The following is a 22,894-nucleotide window of genomic DNA, read 5'->3' as shown; positions in this document are numbered from 1 at the left end:
TACAGTGTGTATAACTCGGCTTGTTACTCTGTAATCTTTCTGCTTGACCTAGCCTGTCTGACCATCCCTAGCTTCTAACTTATATTTATATGCCTGTGACTGCATCCTACTTGTCTCCTGCATTATCTCGTTACAACATGATACAAGGAAAGATGCCTGTGGAGTTCAGTCCTAATTGTGTAACTCTCGCATGCTAAAATGTTATGCAACTGTGCAGCTCTCTCAGTGCTGCTGAATATTAGAGCCTTTTAGAGCAGCAGCTCTATCTCTCTCTCCCTCACCGTATACTCAGAGAGGAGGAGTACTCAGAAGTGCCTTCAGCCATAGGAATCCTAAATACCAACTAAATAACTTTCTAATATATTATTAGAAATTAAAAAAGCTAAAACCTTTTGTTTGGGGTTTATATGCCAAAGTCAGTGGGGCTACCCCCTCTAGCATTTGTTCAAAGTAATCAATGGGTGTAATGCTGATTTAGAAATCAATCATATAGCGGCCCATTCACCAAGCTCGAGTGAAGGATTCGAAGTAAAAAAACTTCGAATTTCTAAGTGTTTTTTGGGCTACTTCGACCATCGAATGGGCTACTTCGACCTTCGACTACGACTTCGAACCAAGTATTAGTACTAAAAATCATTCGACTATTCGATAGTTGAAGTACTGTCTCTTTAAGAAAAAACTTCGACCCCCTAGTTTGCCACCTAAAAGCTACCGAACCCAATGTTAGCCTATGGTGAAGGTCCCCATAGGCTTGCCTATTATTATTTTATTATTATTAACATGTATTTATATAGCGCCAACATATTGCGTAGCACTGTAGAGTAAATGTGATTATACAACTACATCACATGAATTACATACATAGAATATATGGAGTAACAAACATCACAATCAATACAGGTACAAAAAGGTGAGGAAGGCCCTATGCATAGGCATACAGTCTAAAGGGAAGGGAGTAATACACAAGGTGTGGGAGTGGACAAGATCGAATTAAGTGGGTGAGAAATGTGGTATTGTATGTGGTGTTGCGTTTGGTAGTTAAGCAGAGTGAGGGTAGGCTTCTCGAAAGAAGTGCGTTTTCAGAGATTTCTTGAAAGCAGAAAGGTTGGGAGAAAGTCGGACAGACCGTGGGAGAGCGTTCCAGAGGAGGGGTGCAGCCCTTGCAAAGTCTTGAATGCGAGCATGTGAGGAGGTAATGAGAGAAGAGTTGAGTAGTAGGTCAGTAGAGGAGCGTAGTAAGCGAGTGGGTGAGTATATAGAGATGAGTTCAGAGATGTAGGGTGGGGCAGAGTTATGAAGTGCTTTGAAAGTCAGTGTCATTAATTTGAATTTGATTCTGAAAGGTAATGGAAGCCAGTGCAGGGATTGACAGAATGGCGAGGCAGAGGAGGAGCGGTTGCTGAGGTGTATGAGTCTCGCAGCAGTGTTCATTATGGACTGGAGAGGTGACAGTCTCTGGAGGGGGAGGCCAATTAAAAGAGAGTTACAGTAGTCTAGACGCGATATGATGAGAGAGTGAATAAGAATTTTGGCAGCGTCTTGGGTGATAAATGATCGTATTTTGGAAATGTTCCTTAGGTGGAAGCGACATGATTTAATAAGTGACTGGATATGAGGAGTGAAGGACAGGGCAGAATCTAGGATAACCCCAAGGCACCGGGCCTGGGGAAAGGGGGTGATAGTGGAATTGTTAACTATGATGGATACTTCGGGGATGCTACTGGTGTTAGTTGGAGGAAAGAGAACCATTTCAGTTTTAGAGAGGTTTAATTTAAGGTAGCGTTGCGACATCCAGGTAGAGATAGCGGACAGGCAGGAGGAGACGCGAGTTAGGAGTTCTGGGTTGAGATCAGGAGATGAGAGATAGATCTGAGTATCGTCAGCATAGAGGTGGTAGTGGAAACCATACGAATTTATTAATTTGCCAAGGGAGGAAGTATAGAGGGAGAATAGTAATGGTCCCAGGACAGAGCCTTGAGGAACTCCAACAGAAAGAGGTAGGGGAGAAGATGATACTCCATTGTAGGAGACACTGAAGGAACGATTGGTGATGTAAGAAGAGAACCAGGACAGGGCTGTGTCACGAAGGCCAAGTGAATGGAGGGACTGGAGGAGGAGAGGGTGATCTACAGTGTCAAATGCGGCTGAGAGATCAAGCAGTATTAGTAATGAGAAATGATTGTTGGCTTTAGCGGTTAAAAGGTCATTAGTCAGTCAGGGCAGTTTCCGTGGATTGTTGTGGCTTAAAACCAGATTGTAGGGGGTCCAGCAGGTTATTGTCAGAGAGGAATGAGGTTAGTCGGTTGTAGACTAGGCGGTCAAGTAGTTTAGAGATGAAAGGTAGCAGAGAGATAGGTCGGAGATTGTCAAGATTGGAGGGATCAAGAGAGGGTTTTCAGAATGGGGGTGACAAGAGCATGTTTTAGTTGAGAAGGAAACAGTCCAGTTGAGAGCGAAAGATTAAATAGGTGAGTTATAGCTTTGATTAGACAAGGATTGGTATTGCGGAGAAGTTTTAAGGGAATTGGATCAAGCGGGCAGGTGGTAAGGTGAGAAGAGGCCAAAAGCTTTGAGACTTCCTCATCAGTGACAGGGGTGAAGGAGCACAGGAGAGACTGGGGAGTGTGGAGGGAGGGTGGTGGAAGTCTAGGGGGGTTTAGTAGTGTAATGTCCCTTCTGATAGTGTCAATTTTGTTTTTGAAGTGCTCAGCAATATCTTGAGCAGAGACAGATGTGCATGGAGGGGGTGGAGAAGGGGAAAGGAGAGTGTTAAAGGTGAAGAAAAGGTGTGCTGTTTTTTTAGAAAGGGAGTTAATGAGTGAAGTAAAGTATGTTTGTTTGGCTTGGAAGAAGCTGGTCTTAAAGGAGCGCAGGGCCGATTTGTAGCTCCAAAAGTCTGATTCTGAACGGGATTTGCGCCAGCGACGCTCAAGTTCAGGTGAATGTCTTTGGAACGCTTTTTTATGAGCAGTATGCCAAGGTTGAAGTGGTTTGGGTCTAGAACGTTTAGTTTTTATAGGAGCAAGCTCATTTAGGGCAGTGGTGAGAGTACTATAGTAGACAGAGGTAGCCACATTAGGACATGAGATGGCTGAGATATTAGAGTGAAGAGAGTCAAAGGAAGAAGAGAGATGTGACACGTCTACAGCTTGCAAGTCACGGTAAGTAAGTGTTTGGGGAATGGCAGGGGGTGAGGAGGGAGTTAGCGAGAGTTGAAATGTGAGCATATTGCCTAACTTTTTTTGGTCGAAGGATAATCCTTCGATCGTTCGATCAAACTATTTGCGCAAAAATCCTTCGATTTTGATATCCGTAGTCGAAGGATTTTAATTCCCAGTTGAATATCAAGGGTTAATTAACCCTCGATATTCGACCCTTGATGAATTTGCCCCTAAGTATTGATAAATCCAACACAGCTCTCCAATTAAACTTTCTAAAACACATATTTTCTCTTTGTTAGTCTCCTTTTTATCTATGCTGAAGCCATGGAATTAGTCCTTGTATGGGAACAAATTGTAAAAAAGTGTGATTTGAGGCAAACTATATGCTTAGGGTTTTTTTTGGTGCCAGTACCTATCACATATTGAACTCAACAGGACAATGTTTTAATCCCAGCATTCAGTCATGAAAGCTCTTACCCCTGCAGTGCCTATTGCTTTAATAGGTCTCTCGACTGATGGCTAACTCACTGCTTAGAAAGGCTGCAGATGCCATCTGTTATACCATCTACATTTATTCACACGCATTGTTGCACGAATGTTCACTTACGGTTTAGCTTTATTTTTGGGTCTGTTTTATTTGAGGGAAGTGGACAAATAATCAAGACTTTACACACCTACAAAGCTACAAATACAAGAGTCCTCTGCACTCAGCCCATTGTCAATATATTTAAGACATTGAGACATTTTGTACATACAGCTACTAAAAAATGCCTTAGAGGATATAGTGCAACAACATCTCAAGGTGCCAAGTAAATAATTCTGGTGTGATGGATATCTTTTTTTCCCACCAATTTCCAAGTTCTAATCTAAGTCTTGTAACCACTCTTAGTCATAACTCCCTCCCCATAATTTCTGTCATCTCTTGCTGGGGCTTTGTTTTGCATTACCAGGAGCCTGGCAAAGTCTTTTTACAGAATCTTTTTTTGCGGATGCCTGTTGCTACGGAACAATCTTAAAAGACAATTTACTGAAATTGAATGTTTTTTTTCCCTTCTCATTATATTGTGTTAGTGAACATTTTTTTTCTTTTCAACAAAACAGCACGGTATACTTTTAAAATAATTTAAAATGCCAAAGAAGGTGATACGCCATAGTCTAAATGGCTCATCCAATGGCCATAAGTAAGGACACGGCAAGCAATGCAGTATGTGTAAATGATGACTCCCCCATTAAGGTAATTCTGTTGCTAACTTTAACTTAAATAAGCCTAAGCAGACTCATTTCTTCATTCAAAATCCTTTTTTATGCTCTTACAGGCATATATACTGTTCGATATAAAAATAAAACTGGGTAAATAGATAGGCTGTGCAAAATAAAAAATGCTTTCAATATAGTTACACAAAAATGTAATGTATAAAGGCTGGAGTGAATGAATGTCAAACATAATAGCCAGAACACTACTTCCTGCTTTGCAGCTCTCTTGGTTTCCACTGATTGGTTACCAGGCAGTAACCAATCGGTAACTTGATGGGAGGCACATGGATCATAACTGTTGCTTTTAAATCTCAGCTGAATGCTAAGGATCAATTGCAAACTCATTGAACTGTTTTGTCCCATGTGGCCCTCACTTATATAAGCTGACTAACTCAGAGTTAGAGAGCTGCAAAGCAGGAAGTTGTGTTCTGTTCTTTTATTCTGTTCTTTTATGCTAGACATCTGCTCAATCCAGCCTTTATTGATTAAATTTTTGGCAAACTAATTATTTTTGAAACTTTTTTTATTTTGCACAGCCTATCTATTTATCCAGTTTTTAATTTTATACTGAACTGTTCCTTTAAAACTTTAGGGGTGCAAAATTGTAAAATAAAATCTCATTAACAGAGTAGTGCTAGTGTAATAAAATGTACAGGCTGTGCTTTACCCTTTGGGTACAGGTTGATGTTTGCAACACTGGCAGAAGCAAGGAAGCCCTACACGTGGAGGTATATTTATCAAAGGTTGGATTTTAGTGGTTTTAGAGGTCTTTGATATTTATTAAAAGATCCAAATAAAAAAAATAGTATGAATGGAAAAAAGTACGCAAAAAATACGAATAACTCTAAAAAGTTTTTCAGACAATTCCTAGTGAAAAAAATCCCAAAACTTCTAAAAGTCCGAATTGAATTAAAATGTTTTTTTTTCTAATAAGTAGCTACTCCTCCTTTTTAGGTGTAAACGTTAAGTAAAGTAATAGGGAAACTATTCGTTTACTTAAAGTTTACGCCTAAAAGGAGGAGGAGTTACTCATCAGTAAGACATCGTGAAGAGAATGAGTAAAACAAAAGGCATCATTTTAATCTATTATTTAGGGGCCGATTCACTAACTTCGAGTGAAGGATTCGAAGTAAAAAAACTTCGAATTTCGAAGTGTTTTTTGGGTTACTTCGACCATCGAATGGGCGACTACGACTACGACTTCGAATCGAACTCATTCGGCCATTCGATAGTCGAAGTACTGTCTCTTTAAGAAAAAACTTCGACCCCCTAGTTCGGAAGCTAAAAGCTACCGAAGTCAATGTTAGCCTATGGGGAAGGTCCCCATAGGCTTTCCTAAGTTTTTTTGATCGAAGGATATTCCTTCGATCATTGGATTTAAATCCTTCTAATCGTTCGATTCGAAGGATTTTATCGTTCGATCAAAGGAATGATCCTTCGATCGTTCGATCACACTATTTGCGCTAAAATCCTTCGACTTCGGATTTTAATTCCCAGTCGAATATCGAGGGTTAATTAACCCTCGCTATTCGACCCTTTGTGAATCGGCCCCTTAATGTAAATGAAAATAAATTTGAGGTTGGAAGTTTATCATCTTTTGACACACAATTCCTAGAATATGCACAGGGAGTAGAATCATGGGAGTGAGGATTTATACAACAGCTTAGTAGAAAGAAGTCTACTCTACTATTCCATAGCTCCCCACTCACACAACTCAACTTATCCCTCTATCAAACAAAATCCAGGGAGCTTAACCCAGAGTTATAAGGGAATTGGAAAATCAGCAAATGCATCATGTGTGGCATAAAAATAATGTAATTTGCATTTCTTCTGCTGTTGCACTACCCTACTAATGACCCCAGCTTGTCTATCTTGCAGTCATTTTTTGAGATATCACTCAACAAGAACCCATTAATATTCTTTGTGTAAGGTAGAAGATGCCTGTCAAAGCTACAAAAGTAAAAGAAAAAAATCCAGACTGCACAAAGAACTAAATCTCAAAAATGGCATTAAGGGATCCGTCTTGCCAAGGTTGCTGTTAGCTGAGCCAACTTGGACTTAATCTAGTTTTGCTCTGTATAATATTAAATAACAATAACATATATTTTTTTTCAAAAGTACAGTTTATATATAATTGATAATATACATTTAGCTTATAGGTTTTTAATGAATTAAAATGTTTTAAATTAGGTATGTTTCCAACCGTGCCTTATTAAATAAAATGTAAGCCTTAAAAAAGAATGTAAAATTACTCATGGTTCTCTTCTAAGCACTTTTGCAATTTGTGTCTGTTACCTAAATCCTCTTTCTCAGCACTGTTAGTATTGGGGAATATAGTCTGTATTGCAATGGGAAGCATTCTTCCAATACTACTACAGTAGATTGTAGTGCTCTAGCTACAACAGCTCTTAGAAACAAGTCAATAGCTTCTTTTCAATAATAACTTTTCTTAAATAATAGTTTTGAAGACTTTGACTAATTTGCATTTCTATACTCTGATGTTTTCAAATGAAATCCCTGACCCAAAGAGTCAAAAATGAGCTGTGTTGTTGGAGGCAACAGCTTTGTGCAATATCTGCTAAGGCTCCCTTCAATTTTCTGATTTGTAGAGGTGTCAAAAATAGTTTCCTGTAAAGAAGACAAGGGTAATGAGCAATGAAATTGATATACAAACAGTACTCCTTTGGCACAAGACACACGAGTGAAAGTCAGCTGAGATCATCACAGTTCCCTTTTTCTTCTTCATTGGTTGGTTTATTAAGATTTCTATTTGTAGAGCTAAAAACTTGGGGTCTTAGACATTCTAAGAGAATGCCTGCAAATCTCAGTATGGGATCCCAGGTATGGGATCCAATATCCATAAAGCTCAGAATTACAGAAAGGCCATCTCCCATAGACTCCATTTTATCCAAATAATGCACATTTTTTAAAATGAGTTTCTTTTTTTTCTGTGATAATAAAACAGTGCCTTGAACTTGATCCTAACTAAGATATAATTAATCCTTACTGGAGGCAAAACAAGCCTACTAGGTTTATTTATTGTTTACATAATTTTCTAGTAGACTTAAAGGGAATGTAAAGGCAAAAAAAATAAAATCCCAAAAATTTTTGCAAAAAGAAACCAATCTCCAATTTACTTTAATTAAAAAATGTCTACAATTTTTATAAAAAAACCTGACTGTATGCAGTGAAATTCCCCCTTCATTTACTTGCTCTGGCTGCTGTGGATAGGAAACCTCAGATGGTCCCTAACTGCTCTGCAGGGAAAGGATAATAATTTCAAACAGCAGGGGGAGCCCCTCCCACCTTACTTCCCAGAACTCGAGCAGCTTTATTTGTTTTCCTGTAGAGCAGCTGGTGACCGTGTAGAGATTCATATACACAGCAGTCAGAGCAAGTAAATAAAAGGGGAGTTTCACTGCATACAGTCAGGTTTCTTATAAAAATGGTACAGATTTATTATTGGGGATAGGTTTCTTTTTCAGTTAACAAAGTAAAAATGGGATTTTGTTTTTGACTTTAGATACTCTGTTTCCAACTCCAGCTGCAGGGACAAAGATCATGGAGCCAGATTTAAACAGATAAACTGAGATTCTGTTTGGAGGATTATTTTGCAACAGCCACTGGTTCTGCAGAGTTGGAGAAAGTTTGTATTAAACAATACAAAAACTATAAAATCCACATTAGATTACATGACAACACAGGACCCAGTGCAGTCTGCATATTCTGAAGTTAATCAGTCTTGCTGTATTTGCTTCTATGGTAGATATTATTTGACTTGTTGTTTTTTTGTTTTGATAATTTATGACGATCCCAAAGCAGCAGCCCAGACCACACTGAGCATGTGCATGGTCTTGGTCTTGCTGAGATGTATGAGAAAGTTACAAGATGGTGACACCCCGTGGTCAACTTTGAAAGCATAAATCATTTGTTTAATTAGGCTTTGGGTGCAGTAAGTTCATGTTTATGTTTAGTATACAAAATACAACATTTAGGCTATTGTAATCTTTAAGATCTACAGTTACTTTTATGTTTGTGTATATGTATATATCTGGATTGGTCTGTACATGTATGTATGTGTGCATATATGTGCAATGGGGATAATTTGAAAGGGTTGAACATGATGAACCATCGTCTTTTTTAACCCAAAATATACTATAGAAATACAATTAATTTCTGGATATTTATATATTTATCAAAATAATGCTGATGTCATACAAAGAAGCCAAGAAGCTGCTGGGCACACATAGGTGGACTTTGGCGAAAGCAGCTGGTCTTACAGTAGGAAGTCCAGTTGAACAGGACTGCCCTTAATGTTCTGCCAGAAACATACACAGTTTTGCCAGTCCTTTTTTGTCTTAACTTCTACATTCTACATTACATTAACAGCTGAGAGTAATATAGTGTTAGCGCTATATAAGTAATGGCACATGGGGTATTTTGACAGGTGCTGAAGTCAATAGTGGTCAAAACACCTCTATCCATCTGCCCTTCTGTCACACCAGCGACAAAGGCAGATTATATACCATACAACTATATATGGGCAGTACTGTATTTAGGTCCAGTGGAGCCCTAAGCATCAGCCTGACTTTACCTTTCATAGACTGCCCTGCACAAGTGATCACACAAGAGAGGAGTACCTCTCCATCCAATATGCTCCCATGCCAGATTTAGCCACAGGTGTCTAGCAGCCGGCTGGGGAGAATTTGTTTCCAACCATTTTTTAATATATAGGCACAAAGCTCTGCCCTCTGATGCCCAGTAAACCAGCCTCTATGGATATTTGCCAGTTTTAAGGAGAACTAAAGCCTAACTAAAGAAGTAGCTAGAAATGTTCTGCATTGTGTTTTGTGCTTCTGTACCAGCCCAAGGCAACCACAGCCCTTCAGCAGTAAAGATCTGTGTCTCCAAAGATGCCCCAGTAGCTCCCCATCTTCTTTTCTGCTGATTCACTGCACATGCTCTGTGCTGCTGTCACTTACTGAGCTTAGGGACCCACTCACAATATACAGTACACATAGAATAGAAATGTCACAATATAAAGCTGATTAGTAATTAATACAGATAATTACTACATGGCAGCACATAAACCAGTGCAATTAGCATCAGAATTTAATAATCAGCAAACCTGTAGCATCAGCTTATATTACAGACCAACCTCATTTTCTGCTGGATAATTAGTGACGAGCCCTAAGCTTAGCTTCTCAACAGCTGCTCAGAGCCCACTGAGCATGTGAGTGTCACAGACACTTTCCAAGATGGTGACCCCCTGTGACAAGTTTGAAGTCCTGGATCATTGCTGCTATTGACAAGCTGAAACTTTAGCCTTGTGCAATAAGTTCAGTATATAAAACATGGCATTTTTAGCCATATTAATTTTTAAGGTTTACTTCTCCCTTTTAAGTCATTAATTAATAGATTCTACCATCAAAACCTTGCCCGGCAGGATATTCCACAACTTCACTTCTCTCACTGTTTTCTCTTTGTTTTCACAGATGAGATTGAAATGCTGGAGAGACTGTGGTTATCGGGAATTTGCCATAATGACAAAATTGAGGTGATGAGCAGCAAATTAGACATCGACAACATGGCAGGTGTATTCTATATGCTTCTGGTTGCTATGGGATTGAGTCTTCTTGTTTTTGCTTGGGAGCATCTCATATACTGGAAGCTTCGACACTGCATGAGGCATTCTGGGAAACTGGATTTCCTGTTGGCATTTAGCAGGGTAAAGGCAATAATTCAGTTTGTTGTCTTTTGTTGTTTTTTTTGAAACACATTAGGGTGAACGTAAAATGTTGTACAGGTATAGGATCCCTTATCCGGAAACCCGATATCCAGAAAGCTCTGAATTACGGAATGGCCGTCTCCCATAGACTCCATTTTATCCAAATAATCAAAATTTTTTTAAAATTATTTCCTTTTTCTCTGTAATAATAAAACAGTAGCTTGTACTTGATCCCAACTAAGATATAATTAATCCTTATTGTAAGAAAAACCAGCCTATTGGGTTTATTTAATGTTTAAATGAATTTCTAGTAGACATAAGGCATGAAGACCCAAATTAAGGAAAGATCCATTTTCCAGAAAACCCCAGGTCCCGAGCATTCTGGATAACAGGTCCTATACCTGTAAATGCAAAAATAACTGAAAAAAGTTAAGAAACAAAATTTGCATTTTGAAATGTTATGTTCAGTAATGACAATTGAAATTTTAATTGCACATAATGCATTTTGAATGTGGGCTTTTGCTTAAAAAGATTTATCACGTGCACTACAGGGGAGATTTATTCAAAATTGAGCTGGCATTAAAAAAAAGCAAAAAAAAATAACACACATATGATCATGGGACTTTTTAAACCATCAAAATGTGTGGGTTTATTAGATAAAAAGGCAAAAAGTCACCAGAAAAAAAAGTTGACGAATTTCTATAATAATCAATAGTCTCTAACAAATGGATTTATTTATTTGTTTTCACCGTTTATGAAACATTTGAGACTGAAGACTTGCAAATGAGTGCTTATGAATGGCAAAAACATAGGAAACAATGTATTTTTAAATTATAAGATTAACCAAAATGCTTTTTTTTAAGCACAGGTTCTATTTATGGTGCTAATTATTAGCAAATATGTTTTTTTGGTGTATACTGTCTTTTTAAAGAAGCTAAATTCTAAGGGAAAAAAGTGTAAAAAAAAAGGTTATACAAGTTTTTTCTGTGTGGTTTCCTTTTACTGCAATCGACCTTGAAAATGAGTCTGTCTCCCTGTATTTCTGCACACAAAGGGGCCCATTTACTTAGTTCGAGTGAAGGAATAGAGGAAAAATAGTCAGAATTTCGAAAGTTTTTTTTGGCTACTTCGACTATCGAATGGGCTACTTCGACCTTCGACTATGACCTTCAACTTCGAATTGAACGCTTTGAACTAAAAATTGTTCGACTATTCGATAGTCGATGTACTGTCTCTTTAAAAAATTCTTCGACCCCCTATTTCGCCACCTAAAACCTACCGAGGCCAATGTTAGCCTATGGGAAAGGTCCCCATAGGTTTCAAATCCTTCGAATCGTTTGATTGTTGGAATAGCGCTAAATCCTTCGACTTCGATATTCGAAGACGAAGGATTTTACTTTGACGGTCGAATATCGAGGGTTAATTAACCCTCGATTTTGACCCTAGGTAAATGTGCCCCCTCAACATGCATTCTTTTTACTGCTACCAGATAAGGTGCTATGAGTCTACAAAACAAATTAAACGAGTGTTAAATTAAAATGATCACAAAGTAACATTTTGTTTTTGCAGTCGTTTTGCAGTCGTTTATTACATTTAATCAGTTATTTCTCTTTTACTGAAATATCAACAGAATATCTTTATCTACCAAATTATGGGGGTGCTTTACTTGAGTGATTATAATAAAAGAGTAATATAATCGCATATTTGCATAGACACCGTCCATGGTCTAATGACAATCTCAATTATGAATGTGCTTTTCTACAAACTCATTCATCATTTTTCCACGCACGCTGTCATTACTGATCTTCTGCAATTGATTTTCTGCCTCTCCACCTACAACCCCCACACTAATCCTCTGCTTATGCATTGCATCTTCTATGTGGACACAGCAGTGTGATACGATACACTGTGGGACACATTTACTTAGCTTGAGTGAAGGATTCGAATGAAAAAAACTTCGAATTTCAAAGGTTTTATTTGGCTACTTCGACCATCGAATTGGCTACTTCGACCTTCGACTACGAATTTGAAACGAATGATTCGAACTAAAAATCGTTCGACTATTCGATAGTCGAAATACTGTCTCTTTAAAAAAAACGTTGACCTCCTACTTCGCCACTTAAAACCTGCCGAGCATCAATGTTAGCCTATGGGGAAGGTCCCCATAGGCTTTTTAGCAAATTTCTGATCGAAGGTATTTCGTTCGATCGATGGATCAAAATCCTTTGAATCGTTCGATTCAAAGGATTTAATCGATCGAATGATTATTCCTTCGATCGTTAGATCGAACGAATAGCTGTAAATCCTTTGACTTTGATATTTAAAGTTGAAGGATTTAACTTCGATTAACTTCGAATTTCGAGGGTTAATGAACCCTCGATATTCGACCAATAGTAAATGTGCCCCTGTGTATTCCAGAAATGATTTTGATTTTATTCCATCTGATACTAATAATAGGGTTTAAAAATATTTTAACCCGCATATTTAATAAAAGGTGCTCAGGAGCAGTCACCCACAGCAACCAATAGGATATTTACTTCTAAACAGATGACCAGTAAATGCTACCTGCTGATTGGTTGCTATGGGATACTGCTCCTGGGCAAACCTAATAACTTTTATTACATAATTCTGTTTATTGCTAGTTATGGGCAAATTATTCTGCTTATTATTCTGCTTATTTCACAGCTTCGCCAACCAAAATATTTCCCTGGTATTTTGACTTCAGAAAAGAGTTTGAAACCATAGATAGATGTACCAATGGCCTGTGATGTAGCACTTTTTAAAATTAAAATCAACCATAGACCCCCTTTTACAGAAAATGTAAAACTTCTGGGGTCTCATTTACACAAGCCTAGTTAGACATAGCAACCAGTCAGCAACCGTTTTTGGCCAAGTTAGAAAAAAAGGCAAAATTCTAAATCCATTATTTTTTCATACTGATCCTCACAAACTAAGTGGGATATTTACTAAAACTCAAATGTGTCCCATTTTTTTTATTAAAACAATGAAACCTAATTCCCATCCATGAATTCATTTACCAAAATCTACTTGAAAAAGTCGATGCGTGAAAAGTCTCAATATAATTGTTTGACAATTTGAATTGTACAACTTTTTCTAAGTTGTTGCCAGAATCATACGATATTTTCGAGTTTTCCAAAAAAAAAAAAAACAGATTTATTTGTATTATCGTATGAAAACCAGAACAGATCACGATGTCAAGAAATATCTTCAAACTGTAAAAGGGGCATCTGCCATTGACTTCTACATGACCTTGACAGGTTTTGGATGGAGTATTTTCAGATTCTGATTTTTAGCAGCTTTGGGATATAATAAAACTCTAAAAACTCAAGTTTTTTTTTCCCCTCCAAAAAAATGAGTTTTCCCCCCCAAAAAAACAGAAAAAATCGAGGCTTCATAAATAGACCCCTTAATGTTGATCTTGGTGTTAGAAAGTTCAGGCAGAACTAGTTAATGCACAGCCAGAGAAACAACTTTAATGTTTTAAATAAAAAATTATTTCTTCAGTTTTTTTGTTTTTTTGTTTTTTTTTTTAAATGAATCAAAGAATTCTAGCAAGCTTTACATTCAAATTCCTGAGAATTACTTTAAAATTCTGTTTGCTTTCAAGCTTCTCAGTGCTCATCATTATCTCAATGTGTCCATCCTACAAAGAAAACTATCAGGCATTAGACACTCTTGTGTATATCATAATTAGAGGAATACTGCATATGTCTACAAAAACATTGTTTAGTTAGAATAAGTTCATACTATATGGCAAAAATGGTTTCATGCAATGTTATATTTCTTGTTTAACTGGTTGTTGAGATTTGCAACACTTTCTTAGGAAAGAAAAAATACACACTGTTTGAAGGTGATGCTAAATACATGTTACGTTGCAACATTCACAAGTATTTTATAATTTAAGGGGCAGATTTACTAAGGGTCGAATTTCGAAGTTAAAAAAACTTCAAAATCCAACCCTCGAATTGAAATCCTTCGACCTCGAATATCGAAGTCAAAGGATTTTTAGCGTGTTCGATCGATCGAACGATTAAATAATTTGAATCGAACGATTCAAACTATTTTTAGTGATTGATTGAAGGATTTCTATTCGATCAAAAAAAAACCTTAGAAAAGTGCTGTGGAAGGTCCCCATAGGCTAACATTGCACTTCGGTAGCTTTAATTTGGCGAAGTATGAAGTCGAAGTTTTTTTTAAAGAGACAGTACTTAGATTATCGAATAATCAAACGATTTTTACTTTGAATCGAAGTAAATTCAAAGTCGTAGTATCCTATTCGATGGTCGAAGTATTCAAAAAATGACTTCGAAATTCGAACTTTTTTATCTTTGAATATTCACTCGAGCTTAGTAAATCTGCCCCTCTGTGTTGAGTTTTTGCCTTTCTTTGTAAATTTAACGTGCATTGGTGTTTCCACCAGCTCCTCGTGTTCTTTAATAGAGTAGAATATACAAATAAGATTAAAAATGTAGGAGGGATGATACAATGGATATTTCTTTCGATCAGTGATCCCCAACCAGTGGCTCAAGAGCAACATGTTTCTTACCAAGCCCTTGGATGTTGCTCCCAGTGGCCTCAAAACAGGTGCTTTATTTTTTAATTTTAGGCTTGGAGGCAAGTTTTAGTTGTATAAAAACAAGGTGTACTGCCAAACAGAGCCTCCTGTAGGCTGCCAGTCCACATAGGGGCTTACAATTAGCCAATCACAGCATGGCACCCCCCAGGAACATTATTCGAATTTGCGCCGTTTCACTTCTCGTTTTTGATGCCGGCGTCCATTTTTTTGACGCTGGCAAATATTCGTGGCCATTTTGAGAATCGCGCAAATTTGTGCCTGGCAAATAAATCCGCCCCATCACAATTTTTCATGCTTGTGTTGCTTAATAGACTAAGGGGCAAATTTACTTATGGTCGAATATCAAGGGTTAATTAACCCTCGATATTCGACTGCCGAATTGAAATCCTTCGACTTAATATCAAAGTCGAAGGATTTACCACAATTCGTTCTAACTAAAAATCGTTTGATCGAACGATTAAATCCTTCGAATCGTTCGAATTTTTCTTTGACCTAAAAACCATTAGAAAGCCTATGGGGACCTTCGGTAGGTTTTAGGTGGCGAACTAGGGGGTCGAAGTTTTTTTTTTAAAGAGACATTACTTTGACTATGGAATGGTTGAATAGTCGAACGATTTTTAGTTTGAATCGTTCGATTCGAAGTCGAAGTCGTGGTCGAAGGTCGAAGTAGCCAAAAAAATCATTAGAAATTCAAAGTTTTTTTTATTCTATTCCTTCGCTCGAGCTAAGTAAATGGGCCCCTAGGTAAGGGCAAAGAAATTGGCAAGAGTATACAAAATAAATGTGACAATAAGAGTCAGCATACAGGGAATCAATTGCAAGGTAGCAATTGTACAGCAGGGTCAATGGAACTTAAGACTCAAAACTTAAGAGGTATTATATGGATGCCATTTGAAAGAAGATGCTTTTCTTCAATCAATGCTGCAGTGTATTACTAGGATGTGTAGAACTGCATGTTCCATTGAAAAACTAAGCATGTCATGTGTCATAACAATATTTATTAACTAGAATTTCCCCTGACCAAAACATCGGCAACAGGGTGAAGGTATATAGGGGAGGCATAAGAAATAAATTGTTTGTTAATTTTGGAATTGCTGCAGGAGTGGAACAAATGTCATATTTAAATAAAATATTTTCTCTTATTGAAGGTTAATGGAACCCATACTGCTGTTGAGTTTTAGGATTAGAATAGTTCTATATAAACATTTGGTTGAGTGTAAGGGATCTGGGTCTTCTAGTAGATTATTTTAATCAAAAGTTATTGCAGGCCCGTCTGTTGTTGGTACCTAATTCAATAATTTGTTTAAGTGCACTATGCTTCTCTGTTGCACTGCTTCACATTTCTGCCCAGCTGAAAGCTTAACGGCTGAATCTAAATGCTATATCTTTTATTACTAAGCTCTCTGTTCTTCTCAGATCATCTGCATTTAATTCCTTTCCTCTGACATGACAGCGATCATGTCATTAACATGCCAGCCACATTAGCAACTGCCTGAAAAATGCATCTCTTGATCACACAGTGATTTCTCAGGCAATATTTTTTCGCTGTAATAATAAAACAGTAGCTTGTACTTGATCCCAACTAAGATATAATTAATCCTTATTGGAAGCAAAACCAGCCTTTTTGGTTTATTTAATGTTTAAATGGTTTTCTAGTAGACTTAAGGTATGAAGATGTAAATTATGAAAAAAACTGTTATCTGGAAAACCCCTGTTCCAGAGCATTCTAGATAACAGGTCCCATACCTGTGTTTTCTTTTACATTGTCTAATTGTGTTAATTTGTTTCATTATTTATACACCTTCACACAAAAACCATTAATTTCAGTGTGAAAAATTCAAGCAGCAAGTAAATTCTGCCACAATAAATGACAATGGATCTGGAAAAGAACAACACTTCAGCAGGCTTCAAGGAAATATCCGCAACAAAACAAGTTATTTCTTAATATAAAAAATGGATCTACCGTCCCTGTCCGTAATCTTTATAATGTGCTCCACTCAAATTGTTCTTAGCAAGGTTACTAAGGTCACTGAAAGGGATTGAGAGTGACATTTATTTAGCTAAATGATATAGTTCTGTCTGTTTAGTATCTGTTAAGAAAATAAATACGCAGCATAGAAACCAATGTCTTTGTTTGTTGCAAACATTGCATGGAATAGTAAAGAATGTCCAGTTCGGTACTACCCACAGTCTTGCATTAGAGGACTTTAGGAATTCCCTAAGGAAATCAACTATAGTGAAAACAAAAATATCAAACATGAAGTAATATAACTATATACATTGATTTGTCCATTCTCTAAACATTAGAAAGGCCAGCAATCAGGACAAGCTGGCTATACAGTTTCCAGTAGGAATACAACTATGATCTGGGGGGTTTATTTTTTACCCACTCATCTCTCTAACTTGCATTTATCCGCCCACGGACATACTCTATAGATGCAGGTATAGTACTTGCAACAACCTTCTGCCTAGCACTCACATAAGCATTGCAATAGTTACACCCCTTCAATAAAGCATAATCTGTCCATTTGAAACCAGCACCCAACACTAATCTGGCAATCAGTGGTATTTATTGACTTGTGCCCAGCCCGCCCCTCTGTGATGTCACTGAAGGGGCCAGTGTGCAGGTGCGAAACTATAAAAAGCCATGACTGGAGGCCGAAGCGAGGCATAGTTAGATCGCGCCCAGGGTGGGTGCATGGTGAAGTTCAGCCTGAACCTGCCTGTGACCCAAAAAGGTTGTGCAGAAGTTGGCAGGTAAATTTGTGGGTTTAGGGCCGGCCCACACATCACTAATGTCCATACCTTAAAGGTAGCCATACACAGGGAGATCCACTCGTTTGGCGATGTCACCAAACGAGCGGATCTCTCCACAATAAGCACACATTGAGGTGGGCAATATCGGGCTGATCCGATCGGGGGGCCCTAGGGAGATCATAATGGAGGTAATACGGGCGGTCAGATGCAGCCGTGATCCAACAGGATTTTTAACCCTGCCCAATCGACATCTGCCCAACTTTTGGCCAGATATCGATCAGGAAAGCCCATCGAAGGGCACCACACACGGGCCAATAAGCTACCGACTGTCGGCAGCTTTTATCAGCCCCTGTATGGGGGCCTTACGTTTGCAAAAAATTCTTTAATAATCATATAAACCCAAAAGTATTGTTTTGCCACCACAATGGATGCAGCTTAGTTACCATCAAGGTCAAGCTACTATATTATTTTTACAGAGAAAAAAGGAAATCATTTGGAAAAATTTTAATAATTTACTTTCAATGAACTCTGTGGGACCTCAGTTGGAAATTCCTAGATAAAGGGGTTTCTGGTTAAGAGATCCTATACCTGTAGTAGATTTACCAACAAACCATTGCAGTTCTGAGTTAAAGAAAAAAGAACCCCTTGTTAATCAATCTTGATCCAAATATAATTCCCCTATTCTATGGGGCCCATTTACTTAGTTCGAGTGAAGGAATAGAATAAATAAAACTTCGAATTTCGAATGTTTTTTTTGGCTACTTCGAACATTGAATGGGCTACTTCGACCTTCGACTACGACTTTGAATAGAAAGATTTGAACTAAAAATTGTTCGACTATTCGACCATTCGATAGTCGAAGTACTGTCTCTTTAAAAAAAAAAACTTCAACCCCCTAGTTCACCACCTAAAACCTACTGGAGTCAATGTTAGCCTAAGGGGAAGGTCCCCATAGGCTTTCTAAGCTTTTTTGGGTCAAAGAAAAATCGTTCGATCGATGGATTAAATCGCGGTAAATCCTTCGATTTATATATCGATATTCGGCCATAAGTAAATTTGCCCCTAAGTGTCAAGCTAATTCCCATGGTACTTGAAATTCTGTTATTGTTTCAATTGATTCCAACTCAAAAATTCATAAATTTGATGTATATAAATTAATTAAATTCATTTCACCTAAACAACCATTGTATATTATCAAAAAATCAAACACATTAATTACCCTGTGATGTAGGTTTCTGAGATCTTTTAAATAAACAATGAAATAGTGCAATTCATTTAAGCTCCGTTCAATTAATTGGGGAACATATTGTGAATTTGTCACTTCACATTCACCAGTTAACTAAAGTGCAGTGCTCAAATAAATAAATAATACATTAGGATTCAATCCTTACTAATAAAGGGATTTATGCAAATAAATTAATAAATAATGGATTACCAATCCGTAGAATCAATTAACCATTAAGCCCAATTCATTGGTAGAAAGGAAAAATGAATTTCATAGAGGGTGGAGTGAAACTATATTATTGTTGGCTACCTTTGGTACACCACAAAGCTGGGGACGTCCGTATACCTGGGACTGTGGTCTCGTATATTACCTTCCCTATCTGCTGTAAGAGGTAAAGTCTCTAAAAAAAAGTCACAGGATGCTTAGAGGGAAGGAGAGGTTAGAGAGAAGTATGGAGATTGAGCGTAACCACTAACACCTGCACTTGAACTCACTTAATCTAAAATTGGTATAATCAAGTAAATTCAAATGGTGCCGACGCACGTTTCACTGTATAGCTTTATCGAGGCAACAAACCATTGCATGCAGATCTCATTATGTAAGTTAGTCTCATATACAGTCTATATGAACTTGTTTCAAAAGCAAGGTTATTAAACAAGAGTAGATGCAAACGTAATTATAAATTTACATTATCTAAATGAAAACTAGTTTTATATTACAGGTATGGAATCTCTTCCAGAAGCCCATTATCCAGAATGCATGGAAGGATAATCCCATTACCAACCCATTATCAAGTTTCTCATTTTTCTTAATGATTTACTTCACTGTAATAATAGAACAGTACCAGTATGTGATGGTAATTACGCTGCATGAATCCATTTATGAACGTTTAAACATTTTTAAAAATGTCTTTATTATACTTAGGGGGTTATTTATGAAAGTTTGAATTTATCTCAATATTTTCTGCTACAAACTCCGATCAAATCCGCTTGTATTTTGTATTCTTATTTATTACATTTTCCCGAAAATTTGCTTTGCTGAAAAAAAATCTGATTTTCCTTTTTTTTTTTTAATTTCTATCCGATTTTCATGATTTTTTCAGATTTTACTATCCGTTTTTCACGATTTTTTTGGAATTTTCACCCAAAAACTCAGAAAACTTTGGGGTATTGCACGAAACCCAGCGCACATCAAAAAATCATTGGGACTTCTCCAATTGACTTATATGCAACCTCGACACGTCTGAGATGTTGTATTTTCATATTCAGACTTTTCCATCCTCGGGGTTTAATAAATTCCGATAAATTTGTGATTTTTTTAAAAGTCCGATTTAATTTTAAAAAAATCACAAAATTTTCTTGATTTTTGCATTCAGAGTTTAGTAAATAACCCCCTTAAAGTATAGTGATCGAGACCTTTATGAAGAACATCCCAAAAATTCGAAATAATCGATCCCATACCTTTATTATTTATTTGTATTAATGAAGTGCTAATGTATTTCACAGTTCTATATGATTAATAGAGATGACGGCAATATTTTACCGCGTTTAGCAGAGAAAAACGCTCACAGACATAAACGCCCATAAAAAAGTCGCATGGTCTGAAAAATGTTGCACAGTTTGAAATATTGTCGCTCAAAGAAATGCCCATTGACTTCAATGTGTTCGGCAATTCACTTGCCGCTTCACAAATTTTTGGTCACATGATTTTTTGGATTTGGATTCAGTTCGACCAGGCACTAGGATTCGGCCAAATCCAGAATCTTGGCTGAATCCCAAACCAAAATCCTGGATTTCACTGTGAAACTGTATCATTCAAATAAATATGCTCATCCATAAGAATAATAATTGATCACCTTTATGCCTGAGGGAGCTCTTGATGCACAAAATAATATAAGTATTCAAAAACAGAATTAAATAATACTGCAATGTAAAATATACAAAATATAAAATCTCTAAAAATATTTAATACTTTCAAAAAGCTAAAATAAGAAAAATGTGTTCTGCAAAGTCAGCTTCTCCAGCTCTAAATTAATTTAATGGAGAAACCTAACTACATTAGCTACGGAGACCGATTGAAATTGTTGCGGTTAGGATACCTTTTTCTTACTAATAACATGAAGGTTCTGTTACAGGGTGCTTCACAGGCTCTGTTATACATGAGCTTTGAGACTGCATGAGTCTCCTCTTCAGATGTAACTTCTGAAGATAATACATTAGTGGCCTCCAAGCTGATTTATCACAACTATGAAGTTTCATGGATAACTTTCATCCTGGTCTCACAAAGCAATCTCGATGTGCAGGAAAATGCTTTAAAAGATTTGATAGCAGAACTATAACTACATGGAATGTTTAACATTTGTAGCCGTTATAAAAATAAATAGATTGTCTGTACCTGCATTTTCAATTATGTTTATTTTCAGGAAATTTCCTTTGCATAGTGATGGAGGAAAAGTGCTAGAAAAAATGAACTTGCTTGAATTACTAGCCTGTAAAGGAGGGATTTCCGGCCAACTTTTTTAAAAAAATTTGTACAGCTATGGGATCTGTTATCTGGAAACCCATTATCCAGAAAGTCCTGAATTACAGGAAGGCAATCTCCCATAGACTCTATTTTAAGCAAATCATTTTTTTAATGATTTCCTTTTTCTCTGTAATAATAAAGCTTGTACAGGAGCCCAGCTAAGAAATAAACAATCCTTATTGAAGGCAAAACAATCCTATTGGGTTTATTTAATGTTTAAATGATTTTTATGTACATTTATGTATGTAGATCCAAATTACAGAAAGATTCCTTATCCTGAAAACCCCAGGGGGCCATTTACTTAGTTCGAGTGAAGGAATAGAGGAATAAAAGTTCGAACTTTGAATGGTCGAATATGGCTACTTCGACCATCGAATGGGCTACTTCGACCTTCGACTACGACCTTCGACTTTGAATCGAACGATTCGAACTAAAATTCGTTCGACTATTCGACCATTCGGTACTGTCTCTTTAAAAAATTCCTCAACCCCCTAGTTCGCCACCTAAAACCTACCGAGGCCAATGTTAGCCTATGGGGAAGGTCCCCATAGGCTTCCTAACAATTTCCTGATCAAAGGAATATCCTTCGATCGATGGATTAAAATCCTTCGAATCATTCGATTCGAAGGATTTAATCGTTTGATTGAACGATTATTCCTTTAAACGTTCGATCGTAGGAATAGCCCAAAATCCTTTGACTTCGATATTCGAAGTCGAAGGAATTTTACTTAGACTGTCGAATATCGAGGGTTAATTAACCCTCGATATTCGACCCTAGACAAATGTGCCCCCAGGTGTCGAGCATTCTGGATAACAGGTCCCATATCTTAACTGGTTAGCTGCTGGAAAGGAAAGGTCTGACTGGTTGGTATGGAAAAACCAGATTGGGCAAATACTACTTCTTTTTTACATTCCCGATTAATTTTAAGAGAGAGAATTCAAATTAAAAATTAAGACTGACTGCAAATTGTTACTGGAATAGCATTGTCTACAATACATCATACTAAGGGGCAGATTTATAAAAGATCAAGAAGTAATGTTGAGGGGCAAAGTCTTCTTTGCCTTGTGCTAAAATTGACCTGCTACTGATTATAGAACCTGATTTATACCCTGTAGGTAAAGAAACATTCTATAAATTCAATATTTTGAGAATGTTTCTTTTCATGACATCATAGTCAGCCTGTAACAATATTCAGTGTATGTCATTTTCCTAAAATAAACCTGCCATTAGACTGAGGCTAAGAAAAGAGCTACCATTGTGCATGTCAATATCAACACATCAATACAACATACTGGGTTTGTGGCTATTTTTATCCTGCTTATGTCAGTAAATGATTTGAGAAGAGAAAATAAAGGAGAGTAGTAACACACATGCTATGGATGGCTGTACATATTCTGAAAGAGCCTTTTGCTTTCTGTAATGTTTGTTCTGGAAAACACATAAATGCAGGAACCAAGTTAATTCAATTTAACACCCTCTCTCCTGCAAGTCAGAGCATATTTTAGCATATGACTAATTTGGAATGATAATGCATAGATTTGCAAAACCAGTTGGAAAACTCTTGAATGTCCTTCTACCTTAGGGGAAACCAAAAGTTAAAAACTATATATTATATATGATACAGTATATGTTATTTCACATAATCAGG

At 37.1% G+C, this 22,894-nt stretch overlaps 1 protein-coding gene across 1 annotated transcript in view; it reads left to right on the top strand.

Annotated features, from left to right (window-relative positions):
• Nucleotides 1–22,894, top strand: part of grin2d.L (glutamate receptor, ionotropic, N-methyl D-aspartate 2D L homeolog) — a 136,707-nt gene that overhangs the window by 109,790 nt on the left and 4,023 nt on the right. Inside the window, exon 11 of the mRNA XM_041569081.1 lies at nt 9,911–10,143. Coding sequence (XP_041425015.1) covers nt 9,911–10,143 — 233 coding nt within the window. The remainder of the gene's footprint in view (nt 1–9,910; nt 10,144–22,894) is intronic.

This window comes from Xenopus laevis, chromosome 7L (assembly GCF_017654675.1).
Source record: "Xenopus laevis strain J_2021 chromosome 7L, Xenopus_laevis_v10.1, whole genome shotgun sequence".
NCBI classification, from domain to species: Eukaryota; Metazoa; Chordata; class Amphibia; order Anura; family Pipidae; genus Xenopus; species Xenopus laevis.
The sequence above is the reverse complement of the archived record's forward strand: the minus strand, read 5'-3'. Positions and strand labels throughout refer to the sequence as shown.